Below are 26,244 nucleotides of genomic sequence, written 5' to 3'. Positions count from 1 at the left end.
CCTCTAATCCTGGAACTGAGCCTCCCCTGCCTTCAGACCAGATGAAGTAGTGCCAACAAGCACAGGGGCTGGATCCTCCCGACGGGTTCTCTCCCCACCCATCAAATCCCTCCCCCACCCTCCCTTAAAATTCCCATTAAAATTCCCTTAAAAATCTATTAAAACAATTAATTAAAAACCCTGAGTCTCCTATTTTGGCATGCCATCTCTCGGGGTTCCAAAACCCGTCCTCAAGATGGGCCCTCGATAGTGTGGAGGGCCAAACCCGCGAGAGAGGGGAATCTCGCAGGGCAAGAAGGTCAGCCGCTGTAAATGTCCGCATGATAAGAGTCCGGCAAGCAGACCCATCCTGGACCTGTCAAGATGAAAATTGACACACCAGTAATTCCGGGTAAAAGACAGACGAGATATAGTTCTTAGGCGGTGGATGAAAACCGCCATGATTAAGTCAGAGCACCAACCCCTCCTATCCCGAGGGGTGGACTATGGATGAGGGGAGGGGGGGAAAGGATGAAGTCCTACAATAGTCCAGCTAGGATTGTCCAGGACCAACCTCAGTTCACCCCACTGGGGCCAAAGATCTTCAGAAGGTCCCCTTGCAGCCAGCCCTTAGGCGTCCTCTAAGATGATGAAAGAGGCGCCCACATGGCCCGTGATCGTCCTTCAAGTTGACAAAGAGGCCGAGCACGTGCCTAATGGGCCAGCCGCTCCACCAACGAGACGCCTCTCTCCCAAAATCCAGGGGGGGGCAAAGGACTCAAAAACGCCCCCACAAACGGCCATAGACGCCCTCAAGATGATAGGGAGGGCGTCCCCTAGGCCCGTGGATAGCCTTCAGAGTGGTAACGAAGGTGACCATCGGGCCTCTTCATGGCCGCTAAGCCAGGCCGCCAGCTGAAGTAGGCCACTCACCCGCCGGGCCTGCTGGGTCATGCCACCGCCGGACCCAGCCGCCCACCGACAGGCTAGGCCCCCGCCAGACCGGTCCAGCCAGGCCGCCGCCATCGCCGCCACTGCCGACAGCAGATTGATAATCTGAAGACTATCAGATCCTATTTTACACTTTATATAACTGTGTTGCAACTGGAATTGGTTTTGATTATTATCTGAATCACAATAACTAAGTATGTTTTTTGAACTGCACAGGGAACTACTAATTTCTTACAGTCAATAGGATTGAAGTTAAGAATATAGCAATAATTCTGGATTATATTGAAATGAAACAAAGATTCTTGAGTTGTTTGAAAAGCTGCAGTTGTTTGGAGTTTTTATTTGTGAAATAGATACAACAGAAGTTTCTTTTGCATTAATAAATAGTTGAAACATAAATGTCCCCTGCATACTGGAGTATACACCATAGAAACTACAGTTGTCAGCATAGTATTTATTGTGATGAGATGACAAGACTCATATATGAAAATACACAACATTTTGGATAACTGTTTGCTCAGAGTTTTAAAAACATTCCTCAAATATCTTGAACTAATATTTCATAATAAAACAAAGTTCTAACTAAATCTGTTATATTTGAGACATGTGTATGTAAATTTAATATAAGTAAAAGTGAATTGTAAAACATTGAGTGGCAGCTAATTCTTATAGCTGTAGCCCTAAAATATTTCTTCATCTGTAACTGTAATCTTAAAAATATTTTCTATTGGTTAATAATTTGGGTAATTTTTTACCCAAAGTGAGTAATTTTTTTGCAAGTGGGGTTGGCTTTTCAAAAATATATTTTCATCCTCCACAGATGATACAAATTGGGACAATGGTGTGATGATGTCTTTAGAGTGGTGAATTTGCTGTGCTGAAGTTGTTTCTAAGATGTATGCTAAGTCTAGTGGTGGCTTAAACTATAGATTTTGATTACTGTTTGCTTTTTTTTTTTTTTACATCTATGCCATCTGATGAAGGTTATGGACCACAGAAAAAAGGATTGCAGTGCTGCATAGTATACACAAAGTCCGGGTTGTCCTCCTTGTTTCAAGTATATAGCAAGAATATATACAACGTTTTAGACAAAACCCAGGGATATGTGCCCCAGAGTACTGAGGAACTGGAAGAGTTAATAAGAAAGGGAACAGAGCATGAAAGGCTAGTGCTCAGTTGCACAAGGGTGGAACTTTTTGTTTGTGTTGGATGCTTTTTTCTAAAAGGACTCTGTAGACTTCAAACAGCATATTAGACCTATTGCAGAGCCTGCCCTGCTAAGCACATATATCAGCTCTTCTCCATATGTAGTGTAGCTGGAGTTTTTTCAGTTGTACAACAGACAATCACAGGCATACTGCTATGCTTATCACTAAAACAGCCACATTTCTTTTAAAATCCCCCTTTCAAGATTGTAACAGGCTCTTTTAAATAGCAGACTAGAACAGGGGTCACCAACCTTGGTTACTTTAAGACTTGTAGACTTCAACTTCCAGAGTCCTCTTAGGAAAGTGGTGAGGTCAACTGTGGACAGTTTTTGAGTAAAGCCTTTGGGGTTATGAGAAGAAACCACAGAGTCAGGTAATGCATTCCAAGCATATACAATTCTGTTACAGAAATCGTGTTTTCTGCAACCTAAACTGGAGCGGTTGACATTGAGTTTAAATCTGTTGGTAGCTCTTGTGATATTGTTATTGAAACTAAAAAAGTCATTGACAGGAAGGACATTACAACGGATGATCTTATATGCTAAACCCAGATCCTGTCGAAGGCGACGAAGTTCCAAGTTTTCTAGACCCAGGATATCAAGTCTGGTGGAATAAGGTATTTTATTGGTTTCAGAGGAGTGGAAAATTCTTCTCGTAAAATACCTTTGGACACGCTCAACTGTTTTGATGTCAGATATATGGTATGGGCCTCTTGCCTCTTTTCAAGTCACCATCAATCAGTCACCTGACTTTTCTGAAAAGGGAAAGGGTAGCAAAGTCAGATTTTATACATGCAGAAGTTTTGTTTGAATCTTATTGGAATAAGTGTGAGAGTGCTACTTTAAGATCAGTATAGTTAAAGATTACTTTAATGTGTCTTATTCATGGACTTAATGAGTCTTTAAAAATAACAGCCACGTTGACAATAAAATGCCATCTATCAAGCAATGTTGTGCAATGCAAGGTTTAGGGAATGTATAATCTAGAACAGATCAACATTTGTCTGTAAAGAAAGTCCGCTTGTGACTTTGGTGGGGAATAGTTACTGTGGCTCATATTTTAAGCTAGAGGCTATTATCTCTCATTATTGAACTGATGGTAATCAGTTAACATTTTAAAATTATCTACAAAAGCAGAACCACATTGACTGCCAAAAGAAAATAGCCAAGCACTGCCCAGATTGGCCAAAATTTCTTAACGAATGGCCCATTAGAAACAGCTGACTTTTGTCAGAACATTGTCTTCAGTGATCTTGGCATTTTGAGTCACTTTATTGATTTTATTGCCTTTCCTCTACTGCTTTCCTTTTAAAAATGGTAAAATTAAAATGAAGAAATAGTTTTGTGCTACATCAAGTAAGACAGAAAGTTGAAATAGTTACTTTAAAGTCAGTTTATTATTGTGAGATCCATTTCTGAAGAACTGACTTGTGAATGTGATTTGGATATTTAAGTATTTACTGATTGATAAAAGACATAATGGAATATAACTGAATCTGTAAATTCCAGATTAGTGTTTAGATTTGCTAGACTTTAAAAGCTTGATGTGTGACAATATCTGCAGAAAATTAGGAGTTGAGATCATTATTTCCTTTCTGCATTAGACACTCTGAGGTCAACACAATTGATGCCTCTAGTTGGTGTGCAACCCATTCTTCTACTTTACACTTATGTAGAAACAATAATATTCAATAAATAAGCATTCAATAAACTGGGGTTAAAAACCAGACCACTGTGTCATATCATGGGTTAATTGGAATTGCTTCAGGAAGTTGACATAATAACTTATCTCACATACATCTTTGGTTGAAAACTTTATGCCTCTGGATGAGATTTTCTGACTCATTTTGAAACATCCAAACCTGTTCCATTAGTGGAATGGCTTTTGGTGAGTGCAGGTTTAGCTTTAAAGAAAGCAAGATGAGATTTCTTGAATATAAGTTGTCATTCAACTTATGTTGTTTTTTAATTACAGTAGCTTTCATCATTTCAGTGCAAATATATATTTATCATTATGTCATGAAATTTGGTTCCAAATTTGACTAACAAATGATTGGGGCAGATTTCTCCATAATGGATTTGCACTGGAAGGTTTAGGGAATGTATAATCTAGAACAGATCAACATTTGTCTGTAAAGAAAGTCCGCTTGTGACTTTGGTGGGGAATAGTTACTGTGGCTCATATTTTAAGCTAGAGGCTATTATCTCTCATTATTGAACTGATGGTAATCAGTTAACGTTTTAAAATTATCTACAAAAGCAGAGCCACATTGACTGCCAAAAGAAAATAGCCAAGCACTGCCCAGATTGGCCAAAATTTCTTAACGAATGGCCCATTAGAAACAGCTGACTTTTGTCAGAACATTGTCTTCAGTGATCTTGGCATTTTGAGTCACTTTATTGATTTTATTGCCTTTCCTCTACTGCTTTCCTTTTAAAAATGGTAAAATTAAAATGAAGAAATAGTTTTGTGCTACATCAAGTAAGACAGAAAGTTGAAATAGTTACTTTAAAGTCAGTTTATTATTGTGAGATCCATTTCTGAAGAACTGACTTGTGAATGTGATTTGGATATTTAAGTATTTACTGATTGATAAAAGACATAATGGAATATAACTGAATCTGTAAATTCCAGATTAGTGTTTAGATTTGCTAGACTTTAATTCACAAGACTGCCCTTATATTATTAAGAGATTCACAGAAAGAAAAACAATTGCAAATCATTTTCTGACGGGCGAAGTATAGGCATTGTCGTCAGAAGGAATGAATTTTTTTAAAGGTACAGTGACGTTCACATTCAATGAATATAGATTGTAGATAACATAGATGATGTGATATTGTTTCAGTAAATACAGAGTTAACCCTTTGGAATCTTGTCCAGGCTGTGTTTGTACCTGTCTGTTTTCAAACTTGTAGTTGGCTTTCACATGTAATGGTAGGTATGCACTCTTAACTGGGAAGACAGGTCTGCAGCTCTCTAATCTTTGCTCCAGTTGTTACTAATGGAATTCCAGTTGAATAGTGATTGTAACCTTTGTCTGACTTGCACAAAGTCAAAAACTAGAAGCAAGTTAGAACATACTGAGGAAAGAAATAGCTATCTGGTTCAGTTCCAAGCTGGGAGAAAAACACTGAAAACATGGAGGCTGATTGGAAATATGATTTAATGATGAACAGAACCATCAAGCACATGGTTCTGGTGCAGCTGATCACATGGAGTTGCAAGTGGGTGGCTTTTATATCTTCTCTTGGGCTTTGCACTTGAGCTTCCTGTTCCTGTGCAAGGATATGTATTCTATTGGCTGTTATCAAATTCCCATAGGGCCATATAGGGGTTATGTAGGGGTCATAGCTGACTTTATAGGCAAAGTACAAATCCTAGGTGTTTGTCTGAGCTAAGTTTGGTTGAAGTTTCTAAGGGTGATACAATGAAGAGGCTTGTGTTCTGAAAGGGTGTTGGGCAATTCTTTTTTTAAAATGGTAAAATTAAAATGAAGAAATAGTTTTGTGCTACATCAAGTAAGACAGAAAGTTGAAATAGTTACTTTAAAGTCAGTTTATTATTGTGAGATCCATTTCTGAAGAACTGACTTGTGAATGTGATTTGGATATTTAAGTATTTACTGATTGATAAAAGACATAATGGAATATAACTGAATCTGTAAATTCCAGATTAGTGTTTAGATTTGCTAGACTTTAATTCACAAGACTGCCCTTATATTATTAAGAGATTCACAGAAAGAAAAACAATTGCAAATCATTTTCTGACGGGCGAAGTATAGGCATTGTCGTCAGAAGGAATGAATTTTTTTAAAGGTACAGTGACGTTCACATTCAATGAATATAGATTGTAGATAACATAGATGATGTGATATTGTTATTGAAACTAAAAAAGTCATTTACAGGAAGGACATTACAACGGATGATCTTATATGCTAAATCCAGATCCTGTCGAAGGCGACGAAGTTCCAAGTTTTCTAGACCCAGGATATCAAGTCTGGTGGAATAAGGTATTTTATTGGTTTCAGAGGAGTGGAAAATTCTTCTCGTAAAATACCTTTGGACACGCTCAACTGTTTTGATGTCAGATATATGGTATGGGCCTCTTGCCTCTTTTCAAGTCACCATCAATCAGTCATCTGACTTTTCTGAAAAGGGAAAGGGTAGCAAAGTCAGATTTTATACATGCAGAAGTTTTGTTTGAATCTTATTGGAATAAGTGTGAGAGTGCTACTTTAAGATCAGTATAGTTAAAGATTACTTTAATGTGTCTTATTCATGGACTTAATGAGTCTTTAAAAATAACAGCCACGTTGACAATAAAATGCCATCTATCAAGCAATGTTGTGCAATGCAAGGTTTAGGGAATGTATAATCTAGAACAGATCAACATTTGTCTGTAAAGAAAGTCCGCTTGTGACTTTGGTGGGGAATAGTTACTCTGGCTCATATTTTAAGCTAGAGGCTATTATCTCCCCATTCCTTTCCTCTTTCTCATTATTGAACTGATGGTAATCAGTTAACGTTTTAAAATTATCTACAAAAGCAGAGCCACATTGACTGCCAAAAGAAAATAGCCAAGCACTGCCCAGATTGGCCAAAATTTCTTAACGAATGGCCCATTAGAAACAGCTGACTTTTGTCAGAACATTGTCTTCAGTGATCTTGGCATTTTGAGTCACTTTATTGATTTTATTGCCTTTCCTCTACTGCTTTCCTTTTAAAAATGGTAAAATTAAAATGAAGAAATAGTTTTGTGCTACATCAAGTAAGACAGAAAGTTGAAATAGTTACTTTAAAGTCAGTTTATTATTGTGAGATCCATTTCTGAAGAACTGACTTGTGAATGTGATTTGGATATTTAAGTATTTACTGATTGATAAAAGACATAATGGAATATAACTGAATCTGTAAATTCCAGATTAGTGTTTAGATTTGCTAGACTTTAATTCACAAGACTGCCCTTATATTATTAAGAGATTCACAGAAAGAAAAACAATTGCAAATCATTTTCTGACGGGCGAAGTATAGGCATTGTCGTCAGAAGGAATGAATTTTTTTAAAGGTACAGTGACGTTCACATTCAATGAATATAGATTGTAGATAACATAGATGATGTGATATTGTTTCAGTAAATACAGAGTTAACCCTTTGGAATCTTGTCCAGGCTGTGTTTGTACCTGTCTGTTTTCAAACTTGTAGTTGGCTTTCACATGTAATGGTAGGTATGCACTCTTAACTGGGAAGACAGGTCTGCAGCTCTCTAATCTTTGCTCCAGTTGTTACTAATGGAATTCCAGTTGAATAGTGATTGTAACCTTTGTCTGACTTGCACAAAGTCAAAAACTAGAAGCAAGTTAGAACATACTGAGGAAAGAAATAGCTATCTGGTTCAGTTCCAAGCTGGGAGAAAAACACTGAAAACATGGAGGCTGATTGGAAATATGATTTAATGATGAACAGAACCATCAAGCACATGGTTCTGGTGCAGCTGATCACATGGAGTTGCAAGTGGGTGGCTTTTATATCTTCTCTTGGGCTTTGCACTTGAGCTTCCTGTTCCTGTGCAAGGATATGTATTCTATTGGCTGTTATCAAATTCCCATAGGGCCATATAGGGGTTATGTAGGGGTCATAGCTGACTTTATAGGCAAAGTACAAATCCTAGGTGTTTGTCTGAGCTAAGTTTGGTTGAAGTTTCTAAGGGTGATACAATGAAGAGGCTTGTGTTCTGAAAGGGTGTTGGGCAATTCTTTTTAAAAAAATATATGTTTTATTACATTTTTATATCACATAAAAATTCTATATCTATCTGAACAGCGTGTTGTCTGGGCACAATTAATTTTAAGTAGAAATTCCATATTAATCAACATTAATCATAATAATAAGCATAATAAACATAACTGCAATAACCCCAAAATAGTAATACAATTAGTTTATCTAGTTTGTATTAGTTTACAAAGTTTTCAATACAAAGGTTCTTATTATCTTTTGGATCTTTTTAGATTCTTATCTCTGATTCTTTTAATTAACCATTTGTAAAACAAATTCCATGTCAAAAAGTATTCTGTTTCATCCTTTTCTTTTCTTTTAACTGTCCATCTCAGCACATTCTAATATATTTTTATAACACTTTCATCTATAGGGATCTCTTCATTTTCCTATTGTGCAAACACAATTATTGCTGCCATTAAGACATGTAAAATTAAATATATTTTCCCTTTGTCATACTGTTCTGGTAATATACCCAAAAAGAATGTCTCTGGTTTCAAATCTATTGGTATATGTTGTTTTATCATTTTTTCCACCCAAGTATGTATTTTAGTCTAATATTTTTCGCCTTTGAGTATGTCCACCACATATGATAGTGTCTGGGTTCCGATCCAATGCCCTAATTAAATCATGAGCCTCAAGCCAAGCTTCAAAAGAAATCCAGTTATTTATTAGGAGCTTCCTGTCAGTTGACAGATAGTATGAACCTGGTATCTGATTGCACTTCCAACATTTAGCTGATAAATTTTCATATATCTTTGTTAATCTCGCTGGTGGTAGATGCCACCTATAAAACATTTTATTTAAGTTCTCCTTATAGGCCATTGACATTGTTAGCTTACAATTTCTATCCCACAGTTTCTGCCATTTATCTAATTCTATTGGGTAGCCAAAGTTTTTAGCCCATCTTATCATTGTTTCTTTCACTTGTTCTTCTTACAATTTAATGCTCAGTAAATAATTATATATTTTTTAAAATTAATTTTTCACCTGTCCCCCTAGTATTATTTGATCTAGTTCTGTTGGTTCTTTATGAATGTAATACATTCTTGCGTCTTTCTCATGTCTTGATTGTATTTGCATATATGGCCACCATGCTGAATCAATCACTTGATTGGTCAGTTCTTGTTTAGATTTGAGTTCCTGTTTGTCGTTCAAAATGTCCTTATATCTTACAATTTTTTCCATATCAATCACATTAGGGCAGGGGTGAAATCTAAAAATTCCGGTTCTGTGGGCGTGGCTTAATTGGTGGGCGTGGCTTGGTGATTAGATGACTGGGTGGGCGTGGCCAATAACAACAAATAATAAAGTATAAAAAACAATAAGAGATATCAAAAACCAACTTTCACACTTTACACACACACAACACAACACAACTGACTCACACACAATGTAAAAGCAGCTGCACTTCACACTTCACACAGCCACAAAAAGCTCAAAAACCAACTTTCACACTTTACACACAACAACTCACACACACACACACACACACACACACAGTGCCACATACAGCTTTCTGAGATTTTGTGTGTTTGTGTAGTTAGAGTGAAACACTACAGAAACACCCAAATCTCAGAAAGCTGCACAAATATTTTATTTTATTTTATTATTTTATTTTATTTTATTTTATTGTGGACTTCAAATCCTAGAGTTCCTCAGCCAGCAAAGCAGAAAGTCAAAGCAAGCTTTTTTTTTTTCTTCAGTAGCTGAAGAAAGCATAGCGTTGCCAGCCCGAAAGAGCAGTAATTATAGGTAAGTGAGGAGAGGGAATTGGCTGGGCACAGGTGGGGGCTCTTGTAAATGGGGGCTGTTAAAAAGTGAATTTAAAAGCCAGTGAGGATCAGGAAACTCTTCTGGGATCACCAGAGGAGGCTTTTAAAACCTGGGGTTTTTTTCTTTTTCTTTTTCCCTTCGGCTAAAGAGGGTTTTTTTTTAAAAAAAAAAACTTTTAAAGGGTTTTGATGATCTCTGCTCAGCCCTGCAATCATCAGAGGTGTTTTTTTTTACTTTTAAAGGCATGTTTTGGCTGAAGAAAAACTTTTAAAAGTAAGAAAAAAAAACCCTCTGCTGATGGTGTGGCTCAGCAGAGGTGGGGAGCGGGGCCAGGGATTTTTGCTACCGGTCCTCCGAACCAGCAGCTGCCATCGTTACCTAATCAGGCGAGCCGGTGCGAACTGGGAGCATTTCACTCCTGCATTAGGGTGTATCAGTGCCTCCATTGTGAAGAGCCAGACTAGTATTTTCATATAATATCTTTCTTTAACTTTTTCCCATACTAACAATAATGCATTTTTAACAAAATGTCTTTGAAAGTATCCATATATTTTATTTTTGCCAATCCATAAAAAAAGCATGCCACCCCAATTGGAGATCATGCCCCTCCATATTTAATAATCTTTTATGTCTCAAGTTTACCAATTCTTTCACCTAGGTAAATGCGGCGGCCTGGTAATATAGCTCCCAATCTGGCAACCCAAAGCCCGCTTTATGTTTAATTTCTTGTAGCAGTTTCAATTTTATTCTTGCTTTTTTCCCTTGCCCGATATATTTAATATCATTTTGTTTAGTTGTTCAAAGATTTTTTTCTATTTTTATTGGAATTGTTTGAAATAAGAATAATAGTCTTGGCAAGATATTTATTTTTATTGTAGCTATTCTTCCTATCATTGATAGATGCAGGTTTTTTCATTTCTCCAAGTCTAATTTAATTTGTTGTAACAATTTCATAGTTATCTTCTTTAATAGTTGCACATCTTGCTGTTAACTTAATTCCTAAAAATTTAACTTTCTACACTATCTCAATATCTATCTTCTCCACCAGCTCTTTTTTTTTGTTTTTCTGCTAACATTTTTGACTAATATTTTAGTTTTCCCTTTATTCATTTTCAATCCTGCTACTTCACCATATTCTGCTATCATTTTTTTTAGCTTGGGTCCAGTTTCCTGTGGTTCTTCTAAAATGAACACCAGGTCATCCGCAAATGCCTGTAATTTATATTTTTCTGTTTTTATTTCCATTCCTTTTATTGCTGTGTCTTTTCTAATACTTCTATTTAATACATCCAGTGTTAATACTTCTATTTAATACTTCCAGTGTTAATATAAATAGTAAAGGGGACAGAGGGCATCCTTGCCTCATGCCTTTCCTTATGTTAAAGTTCTCTGTCATGTCCCCACTGACCATCACTATTCCTATTATGGCTTAATGGCTTTGTGCTGGTTTGGCACTTGGGTGAAGGTATTTGCTTACAAATAGAGCTATCTAGTTTTTAATAAGCTCTTTATCTCTTAAGTGCAATCCAATCCAATCCAAAAATAAATCCCTCTGATGAAAAAACAAAACTGGCTATGTAGCCAACTTTAAAAACTGCTACAAAAATATATGCCACCAAATAAGGACTGAATGCACCAATTACCACATCAAACAAGACCTTCTGCGCACAAAATCCAATCGCGCTTTCTATAATTTTGTAAACAACAAACTTAAAGACTCAAGATCCATCCCACACCTAAAAGGATCTAACAGTAAAGTAGGCAATGATGAAACAGTTAAAGCAAACCTCTTTAACACATTCTTCAGCTCAGTCTTTGTTAACAGTAATGGCTCATACCCAACATTCCCCAGTTGTACCAACAATGATTACAATGATCTAACACAAATAGATTTCACAGAAGATAATGTTGAAAAGGCACTTCACAGACTGAAACTATCTCTATCTATTGGACCTGATGGTCTATGTGCATACTTCTTAAAAAAGCTTTCCACTATTATAGCAGAACCCCTAAGCATAATCTTTGAAAAATCTTTCAGGACCAGCTCCCTTCCCAAACTATGGTCACTAGCCACGGTCATCCCTGTCTTCAAAAAAGGAGACCCCAGCCTAGTTGAAAATTACAGACCAATTTCTTTATGCTGCGTCACCTGCAAAGTAATGGAATCAATCATCAACCAATCCATCACCCTCCACCTATCAACAAACAACCTACTCTCTAATAAGCAATTTGGTTTCAGGAAAAAAATTATCTTGTAATTTACAACTTCTTCACTGCAAAAACATATGGACTACAAATCTTGATCAGGGCAAAGCAATAGATGCATTTTACATAGACTTCTGTAAAGCTTTTGACTCAGTGGTACATGACAAACTTCTTCTAAAACTAAAATCCTACGGCATCTCCAGACCCCTCCATAATTGGATAACTGTGTTCCTGTCAAACAGGCAAGAAGTGGTCAAAATAGGCAGTGCCCTATCAAATCCTGCTCCTGTTAATAGCGGTGTCCCCCAAGGCAGTGTTCTAGGACCAACACTCTTCATATTATATATTAACGACCTCTGTGACCATATTATAAGTAATTGTGTTCTCTTCGCCGATGATGTTAAACTATTTAACACTACCAACAATGTGGCTACTCTTCAAAAAGACCTTGGCTTTGTGTCAGAATAGTCAAAAATTTGGCAACTCCAAATCTCAACCAACAAACCAACCTTACACATTGGAAAAAAGAATCAGAACACTAAATACAAGCTTGATGGACATGACCTTGTAGATGACCCTCACTCTGTCAAACACCCTGGAGTTTTCATATCAAATGATCTAAGTGCCAAAGCCCACTGCAACTACATCGCCAAAAAAGCTTTAAGAGTTGTAAACTTAATCTTGCATAGTTTCTTCTCCAGAAAGATTACACTACTAACCAGAGCATACAAAACTTTTGCTAGACCAATTCTTGAGTACAGCTCGCCTGTCTGGAACCCACACTTCATTTCGGACATTAATACAGTTGAGCGTGTCCAGAAATATTTTACAAGAAGAGTTCTCCATTCCTCTGATCACAACAAAATACTTTATGCCAGACTTGAAATCCTGGGTTTAGAAAATTTAGAACTCTGCCGCCTTCGGCATGACCTGAGTATAACTCATAAAATCATCTGTTACAATGTCCTTCCTGTTGAAGACTACTTCAGCTTCAACCACAACAATACACGAGCACACAATAGATTTAAACTTAATGTGAACCGCTCCAATCTTGATTGTAGAAAATATGACTTCAGTAACAGAGTTGTTAATGCCTGGAATGCACTACCCGATTCCGTTGTCTCTTCCCAAAATCCCCAAAGCTTTAACCAAAAACTATCTACTATTGACCTCACCCCATTCCTAAGAGGTCTGTAAGGGGCGTGCATAAGAGCACCAGCGTGCCTACCGTTCCTGTCCTAATGTTCCCTTTGGTTGTATCCAATTTGTATGGTTATTTCATGCTTATATATATTGTTGTGTTTGACAAATTAAATAAATAAATAAATAAATAAATAAATAAATAAATAAATAAATAAATAAATAAATAAATAAATAAAGTGCTGACATCTGCTGAGGGCTATAAGAAAAGGTGGGATTGCTTTCTCCCTCTAAAAAATGTCTTTCTCAATTTCTCATTCAGGGAAATATATTCTGCCTTTTTAATATTTCTCAAAATATTTCATTCTTCTAAAAGAGGGATGGGTGCTAACTTTCTAGAATAGAATAATAGGATTGGGAGGGACCTTGAAGATCTTCTAGTCAAGCAGTAGACCCTCTACATTCCGGACAAATGGTTGTCCAGTCTCTTCTTGAAAACTTTAATTTACCATGTTTCTTTCCCATATTGTTCATTTTACTGATGGGTTATTTATTTAAGTAACAATAACAACACTATTTGTGCACTATTGAAATCCTAAAGCAATCTTCTTGTCTTTTACCCAGCTCTCTTTTAACCTAGATGAAAAGTATTAAAAAGGCCTTATTACTTACATGCCTGTAAAACCTGTTGCAGTACTTGTTCATTTTAAAGAATTTGGGAGCTGGGGTGAAATCTTTCTACCTCAAATGACAAATGGAATAATATACTTTGGAACCTATTAACCCAATAATGTAGGTAGATCAGGACACAGAAAATAGTATGGTAATATAAAAAACAAATCTGTGAGGCTTTACACAAGGGATATTCCGCATGTCAGGCTAATGTTATGGTTCTACGCGCCTAGATCCAGCAAACAGTATTGAGTTAAACATAAGAAAATGCAAGAAATGATTGGTTGTATTGCATATAAAAGTTATAACTTGTATATTTAAATATGATTTGACTTTATATATAGAGAAGGAAATTGGTGCTCACATTTAGCATAATTTCTATTTTCCTAGGCTTTTAATGAGTTTGAATTGTATTTTAATTCATATTATTTTAGACTTTGAATGACAATCTCACTGTTGCCTACTTTGCATTTTTTCTTTTTATCATTTTCATTCAAATTGTACTTTTTAATATGCTTTTCTGTATATAGTGCTAGACAGGTTTTATTTTGGGGTGGTTTAAAAAAATAATAAATACTCTCTCCTTCTTTTCTCCCTTGCCCCAACTCAGACACACTTATATAATCCACATGTCTGAGGGCTCAGTTTGACTTTGAACCAATCACTGTTTATGAGTCTAACCCACCACTGAGGCTCAGTGTTATGGGTCTAAAAAACTGGGAAATCCACAGGTAAACCTTGAATTCTTCATGTAGCAATGGAACATGAACATGGCATAAATATTCTCCCAATGGCTCCCTATGCCTTAGGCATAAAACATTTCTCTTGACTATGGGTAGGGTATCTTTCACTGGAGACTTAACAGGCTGAATTTGAGATTTTAATACGCTAACCATATGCTTTGTTGATGAATAACATTTTGCCATTGCCATTCTGTTCATTGAACATTAGGAAATGAAAGTAGCTAAAGGTTATATAAATATGCTATGTAAACAGAAATAAGGTGATATAGATCAAAAGGACTATAAAATCTAGAGCAAATAAAATGCAGATATTGGGTACAAGTTGTTTTCTCTCTCATTTTCTCTCTCTCTCTCTCTCTCTCTCTCTCACACACACACACACACACACCTCCCTGTTCTCACTTCACACACCAGACTTTTATCATACTATCATGTTAATTTTCTGAGGTTTTCTTTAATCAAAGAAGACAAATAGTAAGAAAAGAGATGAGAGGGGAATAAACTTTCCAGCTGCCTACCATATACATATATATTATTTGCTTCCAGAATAATCAGGCCAGTGTTTTGGAACCCTGTGTTGTAAAGCCAGTATTGTTTCCTAACAATTGCATGAATTCATTTCTTACTTATTTTATTTCAGAACTTCCCAAACTCCCTTTTTTAATTATAAAAAAGGTCATAATTTTTTCTGTTTTATCCAAGTGGGCTGTAGCACTAGGACTGGCTCAAAGAAACTCAACGAAGTTTGCAGTAGAGTGAGGAGGTGAGCACACATGTGCTCCAATTATAGCATAATAGGCCTATTTGAACTGCTAAATTATATTAATTACTCTCTTTTACAGGTTCTACTCTCATGGCTGAACACCTGGCGCCATCAGCACCAAGCTCACCCACTTCATCTCCCACTTCATCTTCCATTCTTTGCAATGAGGTTTCTGATCCTGTTCTATGTATATCTGGTTCTGGCCCACTTGGCAGCTCACTCAGTGGTGAGTATTTCTCCCACAGCACCAAATTGCATGCCTTCCAGTTCTGAGTATTTCATTATCTCGTAAGACTGAAAATCCATAGTCTTTTTTTTTGTGATCAATCACAACACACAAGGATTAGAGAAAGAATTAGATTCTTCCCCCCACCACCAAAAAAGAACAAAGAATTCAACATTTAAATGCACCATATTTTAACAAAAGGAAAAATTCAAAATGTATGTAGTAGCAATATGGAATTAGCAAGGAGCACCATCTGTGGAGGCACAGGCCCGTTCAAATGACTTTTGGTGCCATTTAAACATTTTGGGTAACAACTTCCTTAATCCTATGCCTCTGACTGCATTAAATGGAGTTGCTAAGGCCAAATCTGAAACAGGATGACACCAGGTTAGCTTAATTCTGTGAAAGATAAACAGAATGCTTTTGGAAAAAGTGTAGTTCTACTAAATAGGGTGGGAATCCTTTTCCATGATTTTCTCTCAGACATTTATGCCATGAAACAGTACTTTTATATAAAAGATAATGGATCAAGAAAGGGGATCCTGAAGCTAAGTTGGACAGACACTAAATGTTTTTGTCTTTTAATGACCCTGTAATCCCTTGTGGGATGGAATTGGGGCAACTGAATGGAGCTGAGTGTTTACTGGTTGGATGCCCTTCCTGTTGCCAATGCGACGTTCGCAGCAGATATATTCTCATTGTGCCCAGAGAGAGAAATATATGCCTCTACTAGGATTGAACTGACAGCCTCCTGATTGTGAGGCGAGAGCTCCACCTCTAGGCCACTGCACCACTCTTTTAGACACTAAATATTTCTGTTCATAATAAATTGGTAGCAAAGGAGAGGAAAAGTAGTTATTTCATTATGTATTTTGATAGTAAGAATAACATATGGTAGCTACTCAAAGACGTTTCATATACCAGACTATAGTAAATTTGACTGGAAAAGTCATTGTAGAAAAAACATGGAATACAAAATTATAAAAACTGTAGATATCGAAGCCTACATGTTGTTTCAGTAATGATATAAGTCATTGAAGATATTGTTATATAGGTCTGTAGTATTTTGGAAATAACACACACACAGCAAACATACATAAAGAGAATTTAACACTTTTTATTCAAATGTTCTGCCTAGTTTAGTATTTGTCTATTGATGCTCATTAGATCAGGGGTCTCCAACCATAGCAACTTTCAGACTTGTGGACTTCAACTCCCAGAGTTCCTCAATCAGCAAAGCTGGCTGAGAAATTCTGGGAGCTGAAGTCCACAAGTCTGAAAGTTGCCAAGGTTGGAGACCCCTGCATTAGATGATGCTTTTTGGAAGTTTTGTAAAAATATGGACATAATCTCTATATTTTAACCTTTGGCGTAGAAATTTTAGACTAGGGCAACTGTAAAACTGATTAGGGTTTAAAATTTAAAAAAGTAAAAATGTCTCTTATTTTGCAGGTACGGCTCCAAACTCTCCAATCAGTATGCCAGAATCCCCTCTTTCCTCTTCCATCTCAGGATCTTGGAATGATGAGTGTACTATCTGCTATGAGAATATGGTGGACACTGTGATTTACTCCTGTGGACATATGTGTCTGTGTTATACATGTGGGCTTAAACTAAAGAAGATGGCTAATGCCTGTTGTCCTATCTGTAGACGTGCAATCAAGGACATAATCAAAACCTATCGCAGCACTTAAAGTCGCATGGCAGAAGGGTAGGAACTAGGAAGAGGATCTTCATAAAACTTAACCAGGACAAGGAAGGTGGGAGGAAGTGGTTCCCTTCTTTAAATATGTAGCTAATTTTAAATATGTAGCTAATTTTGAATGTGGTTAACTGTGGGTACAGCCTTCTCCCACCTGAAATTCGAGGGCTAAAAATATCTTCTTTCCTTGGCATCTAACAAAGTGCTCCTGTGAACATTTAATATGTGTAGCCAGCAAGAAAGGCTGGATTTCATGTCTTGGCTCTCCATTGCATTTTTGCTGTCCCTCCTTCCTAGTTGGATGTTACAAGGATCAAAGGAAAAAATGTGAAATAAGCAGATTTTCACGTTAGGTTAAGTGAACTAAATGAATACTTGGAAACAAGAATAGAATAAGGACAAATCATTTCAGTGCTAGAACTACCTTGATGGGCAAGAGAGCCTCACATAGGATTTCCCCCCAATTTTCCTAATCATATCAGTGGCTGCCATATTCTAAAAATAATTATAATGCAGCACATGCTGCTACTATGAAAGATTATGCTTGGATTAGTTTTTCTATGCTGTGCTGTGCACAGAGGGCCAGCAGCTAACCGTTGACTTTGATTCTACTTATTGTAGCTATCCTCTTCTACTTTTTCAAGGCAGAAGCTGTTCATATCTCAGAAGCATGTTATTAGTTCCTTCTTTAATCACTTTCCTCTTTTACTTTTATTTCCGAAGTTCATTACACTAGGAAGTGGTGCTTTGGGAAAATAATGGCAGATGATGTCAAAGCCATAAGGATGAAAGTTGGAAAAGTTTTATTTTTAATTTAATTAATTAAATTAATTAATTATCTATCCCAGGTTTGAAAGGAAAGAAAATGATCAGTTGTATAATCTTTTGCCAAAATGAATGTGTGTTACAGAGCTGGATTTATATTGTTGGAAGGAAAAGAAAGCAGGACCAAAATGGGTTTTATTTTTTATTTGCCTCATTGATTTAATGAAGGATTCATATGAGAAGAACAGGTGAAGAATATGTTAATTTCACTTACTCATAGAACCATATGTATCCTTGGCATAATTGAATTCTTGGAATTTTTTTCTGTCTCCGTTCACAAGTAATGTCATATTTTATCTTTCATTTTCAATAGTTCATTGTTTTCTTGTTTTTAGCTCTTCCACTTAACAAATCTTAAATCAGAAATTGCATTTTACAATTAATATATTCCAAGTGAGCTAACTATGTCTGAGATGATTGATTGAAAAATGACAACAATATCATACCCTAGCTCACAATTTCAGTTCCCCAATATTGACAATGCAGGTTTAGAGGGTGAATAATTAAATTAAGATAGAAATCTAAGAAAAAATAATAATTGACATGCCATTTTTCATCCAGTCCAAATAATAGTGTTTGTGCTGAACACTTCTAGTACATATTTTACAGCGCAGAGATTTTGCTGAACTGTAAGGTTGACATATTTTATAATTAAGGCGATGCTGCATAGAACTCCCCCTCCATTTTATATGATAAATTGGACCTCAGGATTCAAGAAGCCACATTCTCTACACATTGATATCTCAGTAAGTAGAGAAACTGTCATTTGGGGTTTTTTTCGTCATCTATGATTGTGGAGGACTACCCAAATCCTCAATTAATTTTGTCTATCTTTGGGCTTCAAATTACAATAGCCATGTGGTGTTTAACAGAAATGCTCAACTCATACTATGCTAGTCCTATAACTCCACTGTATGAAATTAATTCAAGTGCTGGATGGTTGTTACAAAAATCACCTTGAAATTTTGCAAGCACACAATTACTTAATATTGTACTCTGGGAACCAGCAAGGATCTTGTCAGTATCACTATGATCAGAGCTAGACAATTGGTGCCCTACAGATATTTTAGATTTTGATTTTCATCCATTCTACCAAGAATGGCCCAAAACAAGGAACCATAGCAACTGCTGGCCCAAATATCTGGAGGTTATAAGCTTGCATCTTTGGTCATATCCTTATAAAGGGAACTAATGTGCAACCAGTTAGGTTTCATGCTACAGTTCAAGTCCTATGTAGATGGAAAACTGGTTTAATGGGGTGAGAAATATGTGCCACCCCAGACATTACCAAACCACAATTAGTAGCAGCCTTTGGCCAGCATGACTTATGGTAGTGGGTGATGGATTTTCAGTAACATTTTCAGGGTTCTAGATTCTTCTCACCTATGTTGCCATGCAAGAAACTTGTTGCTAAACTAGTTACAATTCTAAAATGGAATAATTAATTGTAAAGTGTTTGCTTGTTCCAGGAAATTCTGAAAGGATTGAGTGCTAGTTTTTTTTTTTAAATAATCTCAGAAAGCACTGGGTTATTTAATATAAAGTGGACATTAAATTTATGCCACTCAGCTCAGGAACTCCATCTTGCTGTGATATTGCAAAGTCATTTGAACCCAGGAATTTTTGTTCCATTGTTCTGAGTAATACAGTTGATAATATATGCCCTATTGTTTTCAATGAAAAGATCTAAGTAAAGAATTCAAAGTTTGCATAAATTCAAAGTTTGCAATCTTAAGCCACTTGAATTTGGCAGTGTTTCTGCTGAAATCAGTGGGATTTAGGTCTAAATTAGTACTGTTAGGAATAGATTATATGTTTCCTGCAAAATTCATAAAGAAGTCAACATCTTATGTATATTTGTGGAATCCTACAAGTACACAATAATGTTTGAGCTGACAATTAGGTAATGACAATTTTTTTTTAAAGATAAATTTTCGGGCAAGAGTTAAAGATGGCATAAAATTTCATGCAGAGCAAATTTGATCTAATGAAGTTTCTCTAAAGGATTATGCCACATTACCACTCAATAATATTTTCAGTTATATTAATGGAGAAAGCAGATCTTCAGACTTTTGTCTGAAAAAGGCAGCAAAAAGGATTTCCTGGACATCAATATTTATAGATTTCTTGAATATAATTGTGGATTTCAGAGATGTGGCAACAAACCAGCAACGGCCAATCCAGGCAACAGTTGGAGATTATACATAATGTCCATTTCATGGGTAAAACTTTTTTTGGCCGCAAAGATGTTTAGGCTAGCATGTTTAACAACTTGTAACATTATTTACTTTTCTCCTTTTTATGGAATGCTGTTTTGATAGGATATGATGTTTGGGAAATCTTAACAATAGGCTTTGTGCTTAGCAATTGCTTAATATATTATGCATAGAGTAGCTTGTACTGTGCATGGGAAAATATTGGCTTCATTAAAAAAGTGCTAGGAATTTCCTAATTAGAACTGTACAGCATTTTGGATTCAAAGGGGAAAAGGGTATTTTGAAGCACATTTAGGAAGTCAAATATCATATGTGATCAAATCCTTAAAATAGCTGCCTCTTTAAGTAGAGCATGATCCCAGAAAAAGACATAGCTACTTTAATGATACTACTTTAAGGAGCGTTCTGCAATTGGTATGTGAGTGTCCCATGTGCCCAAACACCTTTTGAATCCAACGTCTTTTACACACTCCCCATACTTTACATACAGTTTTGGCTATTAAACAATGTTGCAGTCAAAAGCTAGGGAAAATGTGCAAGAAAGGTATTATACTCCGCTGGATTTCACATTTGCAGTCCAATTTATTTCATCCTCCGTTTGTTTGAATTACATTGATTTTTTTCTCCATCAAAACTAATGGAAGATTGAAGTAGTCTTCTGATTCTTGTAATGGTCATTGATATTATTTTATGAATATATGAGAGAGACCTCCAAGAATTAGGTTAAAATAATGGTCTTCACTTTACATACTACAGTAATTTTTTAAAAAATGCATAAGCACAGCCTGAATGATCTCAAAATTAAAAATGCATCTTTGCACACTAATTTCTCTGCACTCTTTCTCATCATGTCCTTCGATATTTCTATAAATTATGCACTAAGTTGTTCCTTCAACCCTTTTCTAAGTGCAAAAGCAATGCTTTAAAAAACTAAGCAGTTAAAAAAAGTATAATAAATTTTTTTGTTGGTGCATTCTCATTCATTCAAATTCCTATTTCTTCATATCCTGGACATGAATGAATGGGGCAAGTAGGTGAGGTATTTTGTTTTACACCTCTAAACTTCAAACAGCTAAAGATAGCACAACGAGTAACTTTAACCCTTAATTCAAAATTGTGCATGTGTAAGTCAAGTGTCTTTTGAGTTCATGTTGTCCCCTGGTGTCTTCCTGGATCATGCATGCTGATTATTTTGGTTACAGTGTGGAACTGATTTTCCACTGCCGTCTTTCTAGATTTTTTTTTTAATAGTCTAGTTTACAGCCCTAATGCTATCTATTAACTTAGTATGCAGGTTTCTGAGCCCAGAAAAGGTTGGTCAAATGCTGCCATCAGTACGAATGACATAATTTTCAAATGAGTAATTAGTTAACAGTAATCAAAAATCTGAAAAAATGAATAATGAAATTTTTTTGCCTTTTTGTGTTTGTCTTAAAAAAAATGTATCAAACTTTTTATTGGTTTTTGCCCACTATTGCTTGTCTCTTTTAAAGAAAGTGGGATGTTAGTAACATAAGGCAATCCAAATTTGTTTGACACCAAGGGAATGAAACCTTGGTTTAATTAATTTTGTTCCCTCACTGTAAACAGTTAAAATACCAATTGTTAACAACTTGTTATTTACTGACCCCTAAATATTTCTTCAATATTTTATAAAACATGTCTTCTTGACTACTTGTCTAATAGTGCGGTTCAATTCAATTCCTTATGTTTAGCTTATTGTACTAGTTATATCACACTAAAGCAAACATTGTAAATACTTATGTTGAAGAAAAATTGCCAGCTTATAAACCTGCAACCATAATAATTAAGAGATAAAGATAGATCATTTTGAAACTATGGCCTGTTTTTCCCCCTTAAAAATAACATTAATCCCCCAATTGTCAACATCCCCTGTAAAAATCCTAACAACATATTTTTAAAAGATTTTAAAAAAAATAATCCAAAGGTACAAAAGGTAGGAAGCTTATACTATACACTAATCCTAGCTAAATTGCTTTGAGGACCTGAACATCCTGTTTTGTGACCTTCTGGAGCAAAACTAACATATCCCACTGATATTACCTTCCTCTATTATATAACTTAAGATCAGTTCGGCTTTTTGCCAGAGTCATGTGGCTGTTTGTTCTAAGAAAGCATGGGAGGGAAGAATCACCAGAAGCTCCAACCGCAAAAGCTCACAGAACAGAATCACAGGAAAATAGTAGAGCCCTCTGCTTTTCTCATTTGCGCACATATAGATCAGAACCCACTTCCCAAGAACTTTGTCTATTAAGCTGCTTTTTCTCCACCTCCCTTCCATCAGCAGCATCGTTTTTGCACATGGAAACCAAAAATATATTCACATGGAAAAAAACTAGCTCAGGATGGTATTTGGGAGTGAAGAGAAAGAAGTACTAGAAAATACAGACTCTTCTCTTAACCATTATTATAAGGGTAGAACTTTATATATTGATGACCAAAGATGGAACGAGCTAAGAGGAGCCAAAAAGGAAGATGAAGCAAAGGCTTTTCGTGCAGGAGAGGAGCATTACACAAGAGCAGCAGTAAGCTCAGAGTTTGATTTCTTTTCCTCTGTGTCCCTGTGTAAAATCTGAAATAATTCCTGTGATTCAATGTCATTGACAAGAACATTTCAACTTTTAAATGCTTTATTTATTTGTATATTTGTGTTTTCAGGACAGATATAAAAATCTGTTCTAGTCAGTGTGACGCTTGCATAGCTGTAAATAAAGTTGATTTAGATAATCTGTGGAATTGCAGATTTGGGCTGCTTGTGGTAAGTAACAAGGTAAGTAAATGTCATGGGATGAGCCTGTGAGCACAGAGAGCTCCATGTAATCAGTTACCTGGTCATAGGTACAGGTATTTGCATGCACAGGTGTCACATCACAAAATTTCAAGGAGCTGAAAATTGTCCCTACTATCTAGTCACTTCTTGATTCCATGCACCTGTATTTGCATTTTTTTCTGAAAGCCCATGAAGAATGGAACTAAAGTCTATGGCTGCTGTGACTATTGGGCACACACTTTCAGAAAAATAAGAAGCCACAGAGTAAATCGTGAGGTGCTGGTGGGGTCTATGCTGCTTGGAGCCCTTGAATTGTCTTTCATTGAGTAAGGATTTTTAGGTGACAGTACAATATAGAGGCAATTTTTTAATGGGAGTTTATTTTCAATTACTTTATTTCTGAGGCATAAAGAGTCTTATTTTTGTTGTGACATTTTTGGAGCTTTTCTTTCTTAACAAGATAATGCTTCTATAACATATATGTGGAACAACATATATGTGGCGGCATTTTGATTACTTTCTACATATCTAAATTTCATAGACTAAGACTTTTATTATCACTTTTGACAAATCAGAGCAGGTATTTGAACTGCATGGTTTGGTGTTCTATAGAAATTAATATATTGATAAATAATATCTATAGATGAGGAAGTCTCTATAAAGGTGTCTAGGGTAAAGTTTCATTTTTGTTTTTTTATAAATGTATTTCCTTTCAGAACTAATCCTAGCTATGTTGTTTTGAGGATCTGAACATCCTCTGGGGTTTGTGGCCTTCTGAAGCAAAACTAAGATATCCAACTGATATTGCATTTCTCTACTATATAACTTAAGGCAGCATGTTTTGAGCTCTTAGATGGTTTTCAAGCCATGCATGAACAAGATTAGCATTCCTTATCTTTCAACAAAGTTTTTGCAATGTGCAGTTAGACATCATGCTCTTAAGGATTTCTCAGTATTGCCCTTTTCTTATAGCTCATGTCCAAGAGCCTATTGACTAATCTAATTGTGCACTTTACTTGAGATTACAATCAGTTGTGCGTTGTTGACACCCCATGCTTATCATCTGGTTTCTTTAAAATTCCTGCCATATATTTTCACTTCATACATAAAACCTATAGAACAGGCAAGAAATAACAATGCAAACATTAATGTTGAATCACTACCATCTAGTGGTTACTTTAATGATTGGCACATGACATTCAGAATTACTGATAAAATGTTTGAAAATGAAGGGACAAATTATTACATATGGAAGAGGTGGCACATATCTTGATTTTTTCTTAAAGAAAAACATATGGAAGGAAATGATTAACTCTGTTGGTTAGTTTCTCTTACAGGGATTCCCACTAAAACTGATATTATCCCTTCTCTTTCCATAATATGCTAGTTTACTTCAAACATATGCTAAGTATTACAATTTTTGGAATAGCAGCTTAGAGATTTTAAAAATAATTATTACATTTTTATAACACAAATTATCAGAACTGCACGGCAGATTACAATTAAACCAATTTAACCTAATTGAAAAAATAGCTTTTGGGTGAAATCTGTTGCATGATATGCAGTATGTAGTTTACGCCTAAATAATTGGGAATTATATTTATGCTATTATGTGTTAAATATCACCTATTGAGCAAAGAAAATCTTTGTTGTTGCATATTTGTAACACATAGACTAGGTGAGAACTACAGAATATTTCCATGAATAAAAACCTTTAAATAAGTAGTTGATGTGTTGGTCTCCAAGATGCTACAACACTCTAGATTGAATCAGGCATTTAAATTAGTCATGTGTATACTCATTCCCAATTATTTTCAATGGTTTTATCTAAGCATGACTAAACCTGGATGTTCTATTTTATTTATTTGTTAAATTGTTTTTGTTTAGATAAAGATGTACTTTTGTGGACTAAGGTTGTGGTATGCATCATCTGAAATGAAGATTGCATCCCAAAAAAACAAACAAACCCTATGCCATAATAAATCTACTATATGAATATTTAAGATGCCAGGAGAAAGCTTGTTTTCCCGCATATGTGATCAGAAGTGAACTGGCTTTTCTCAGACTTCATCAATGACTGACAATGTGAAAACTTTATTTTAAAATATGTTTTGGACTTTTGATAACGTATATGCAAAGAACACATCTGTATTCATTGGTATACATAAAACAACAAAGCTTTTTGGTGGAATCTTTAGACAAACCTTTCTATTGAAAAGACTGCTCTCCATATGTCAGTATATAAATAAGTGACAGCATCATACAGTGCATGCTTCAAAAATCATTTGACGTAAGTTCTTTGGAAATGTAAGCATATTCATTTATTGAATTCTATGCTATTCATTAAAGCAGCCTTATTTTTTTTTATAAAAATGCCAAGAATCAATGCAACTTTTACAGAGTTACTACTGATTTATATCTTTCTTTTAAACTGGAAAAAAAAAAGTAGGGCTGCTTTAATCAATTCTCAGAATTTTGAAATGTTTGAAATGTTGAGCCACTTTCTAGTGTAAGGAGTGAACACTAAGTCTTATATTTTATAAATAATAATAGTACCAAGTTTATTCAAATAGATCAGGAGTTAACTTGAGTCTGTGGATATTCTAACGCTTCTAGTCGACATCAACAGCATCCTGGGAGAGACAGATGTAGCTAGAGATTAGCCAAATCCCACAAAATGTAGGGAATAGATATTTCACCCAGAGTGCCACAATCCTGTATGACATTTCATGGGATTCAATATAATTACTTGAATTCACCAATCCTGAAATTGATCCCTAAACTTTGGAATGTACTCTCAGATACATCACACCTTGCAGTTTACAGGCTGTCATAATCTTATTTCTGGCCTTTGGTGAAGGATAAATTAGAAATGTGCAAGTTACACCTGCAAAGAAAAATAAGTTCCCCCAAATCTTCACGTATGCTAGAAAAAATATGTTCTTTAGAGTTAGATGAATCATTAAGTGATAAAGTAGCTTCACATATTTCTACCATTGTCTCATGTACGATGCCACTAAGAAAATAAAGAATTCTGAATTATTTTTAAAAATGTTGGTTTTGAAGATTTCTAAAGATCCTTTCCTACTTCCAAGAAGATTCCCCATGACATGGTAACCCCAGCTGCAAGCTATACCTGCTATGCATGACTTATGTAATATAGGGGAAATATTTTCAAGTCAAGCTTGACTCTTGGTGGCTTCATGGGCTCAACAATGTAAGTTCTTTTTGGGAACAGATGGAAAATGACTCTTCTAAGAGGATTTTTAAAAATCT

General features: G+C 35.7%; 1 protein-coding gene across 2 annotated transcripts in view; it reads left to right on the top strand.

The window, feature by feature from the left end:
- The window catches only part of LOC131200613 (E3 ubiquitin-protein ligase NEURL1-like), a 156,609-nt gene extending 137,144 nt beyond the window's left edge, over window positions 1-19,465 (top strand). For both annotated transcript variants that reach the window (XM_058187658.1, XM_058187659.1), the window contains exons 4-5: window positions 15,288-15,434; window positions 16,887-19,465. In XM_058187658.1, the coding sequence (XP_058043641.1) occupies window positions 15,288-15,434; window positions 16,887-17,128 (389 nt within the window). In that variant the 3' untranslated portion in view covers window positions 17,129-19,465. The remainder of the gene's footprint in view (window positions 1-15,287; window positions 15,435-16,886) is intronic.
- Window positions 19,466-26,244: the final 6,779 nt, after the last annotated feature.

Source organism: Ahaetulla prasina, chromosome 6, assembly GCF_028640845.1.
Source record: "Ahaetulla prasina isolate Xishuangbanna chromosome 6, ASM2864084v1, whole genome shotgun sequence".
NCBI classification, from domain to species: domain Eukaryota; kingdom Metazoa; phylum Chordata; class Lepidosauria; order Squamata; family Colubridae; genus Ahaetulla; species Ahaetulla prasina.
This window is presented reverse-complemented; position numbering and strand designations above follow the sequence as displayed.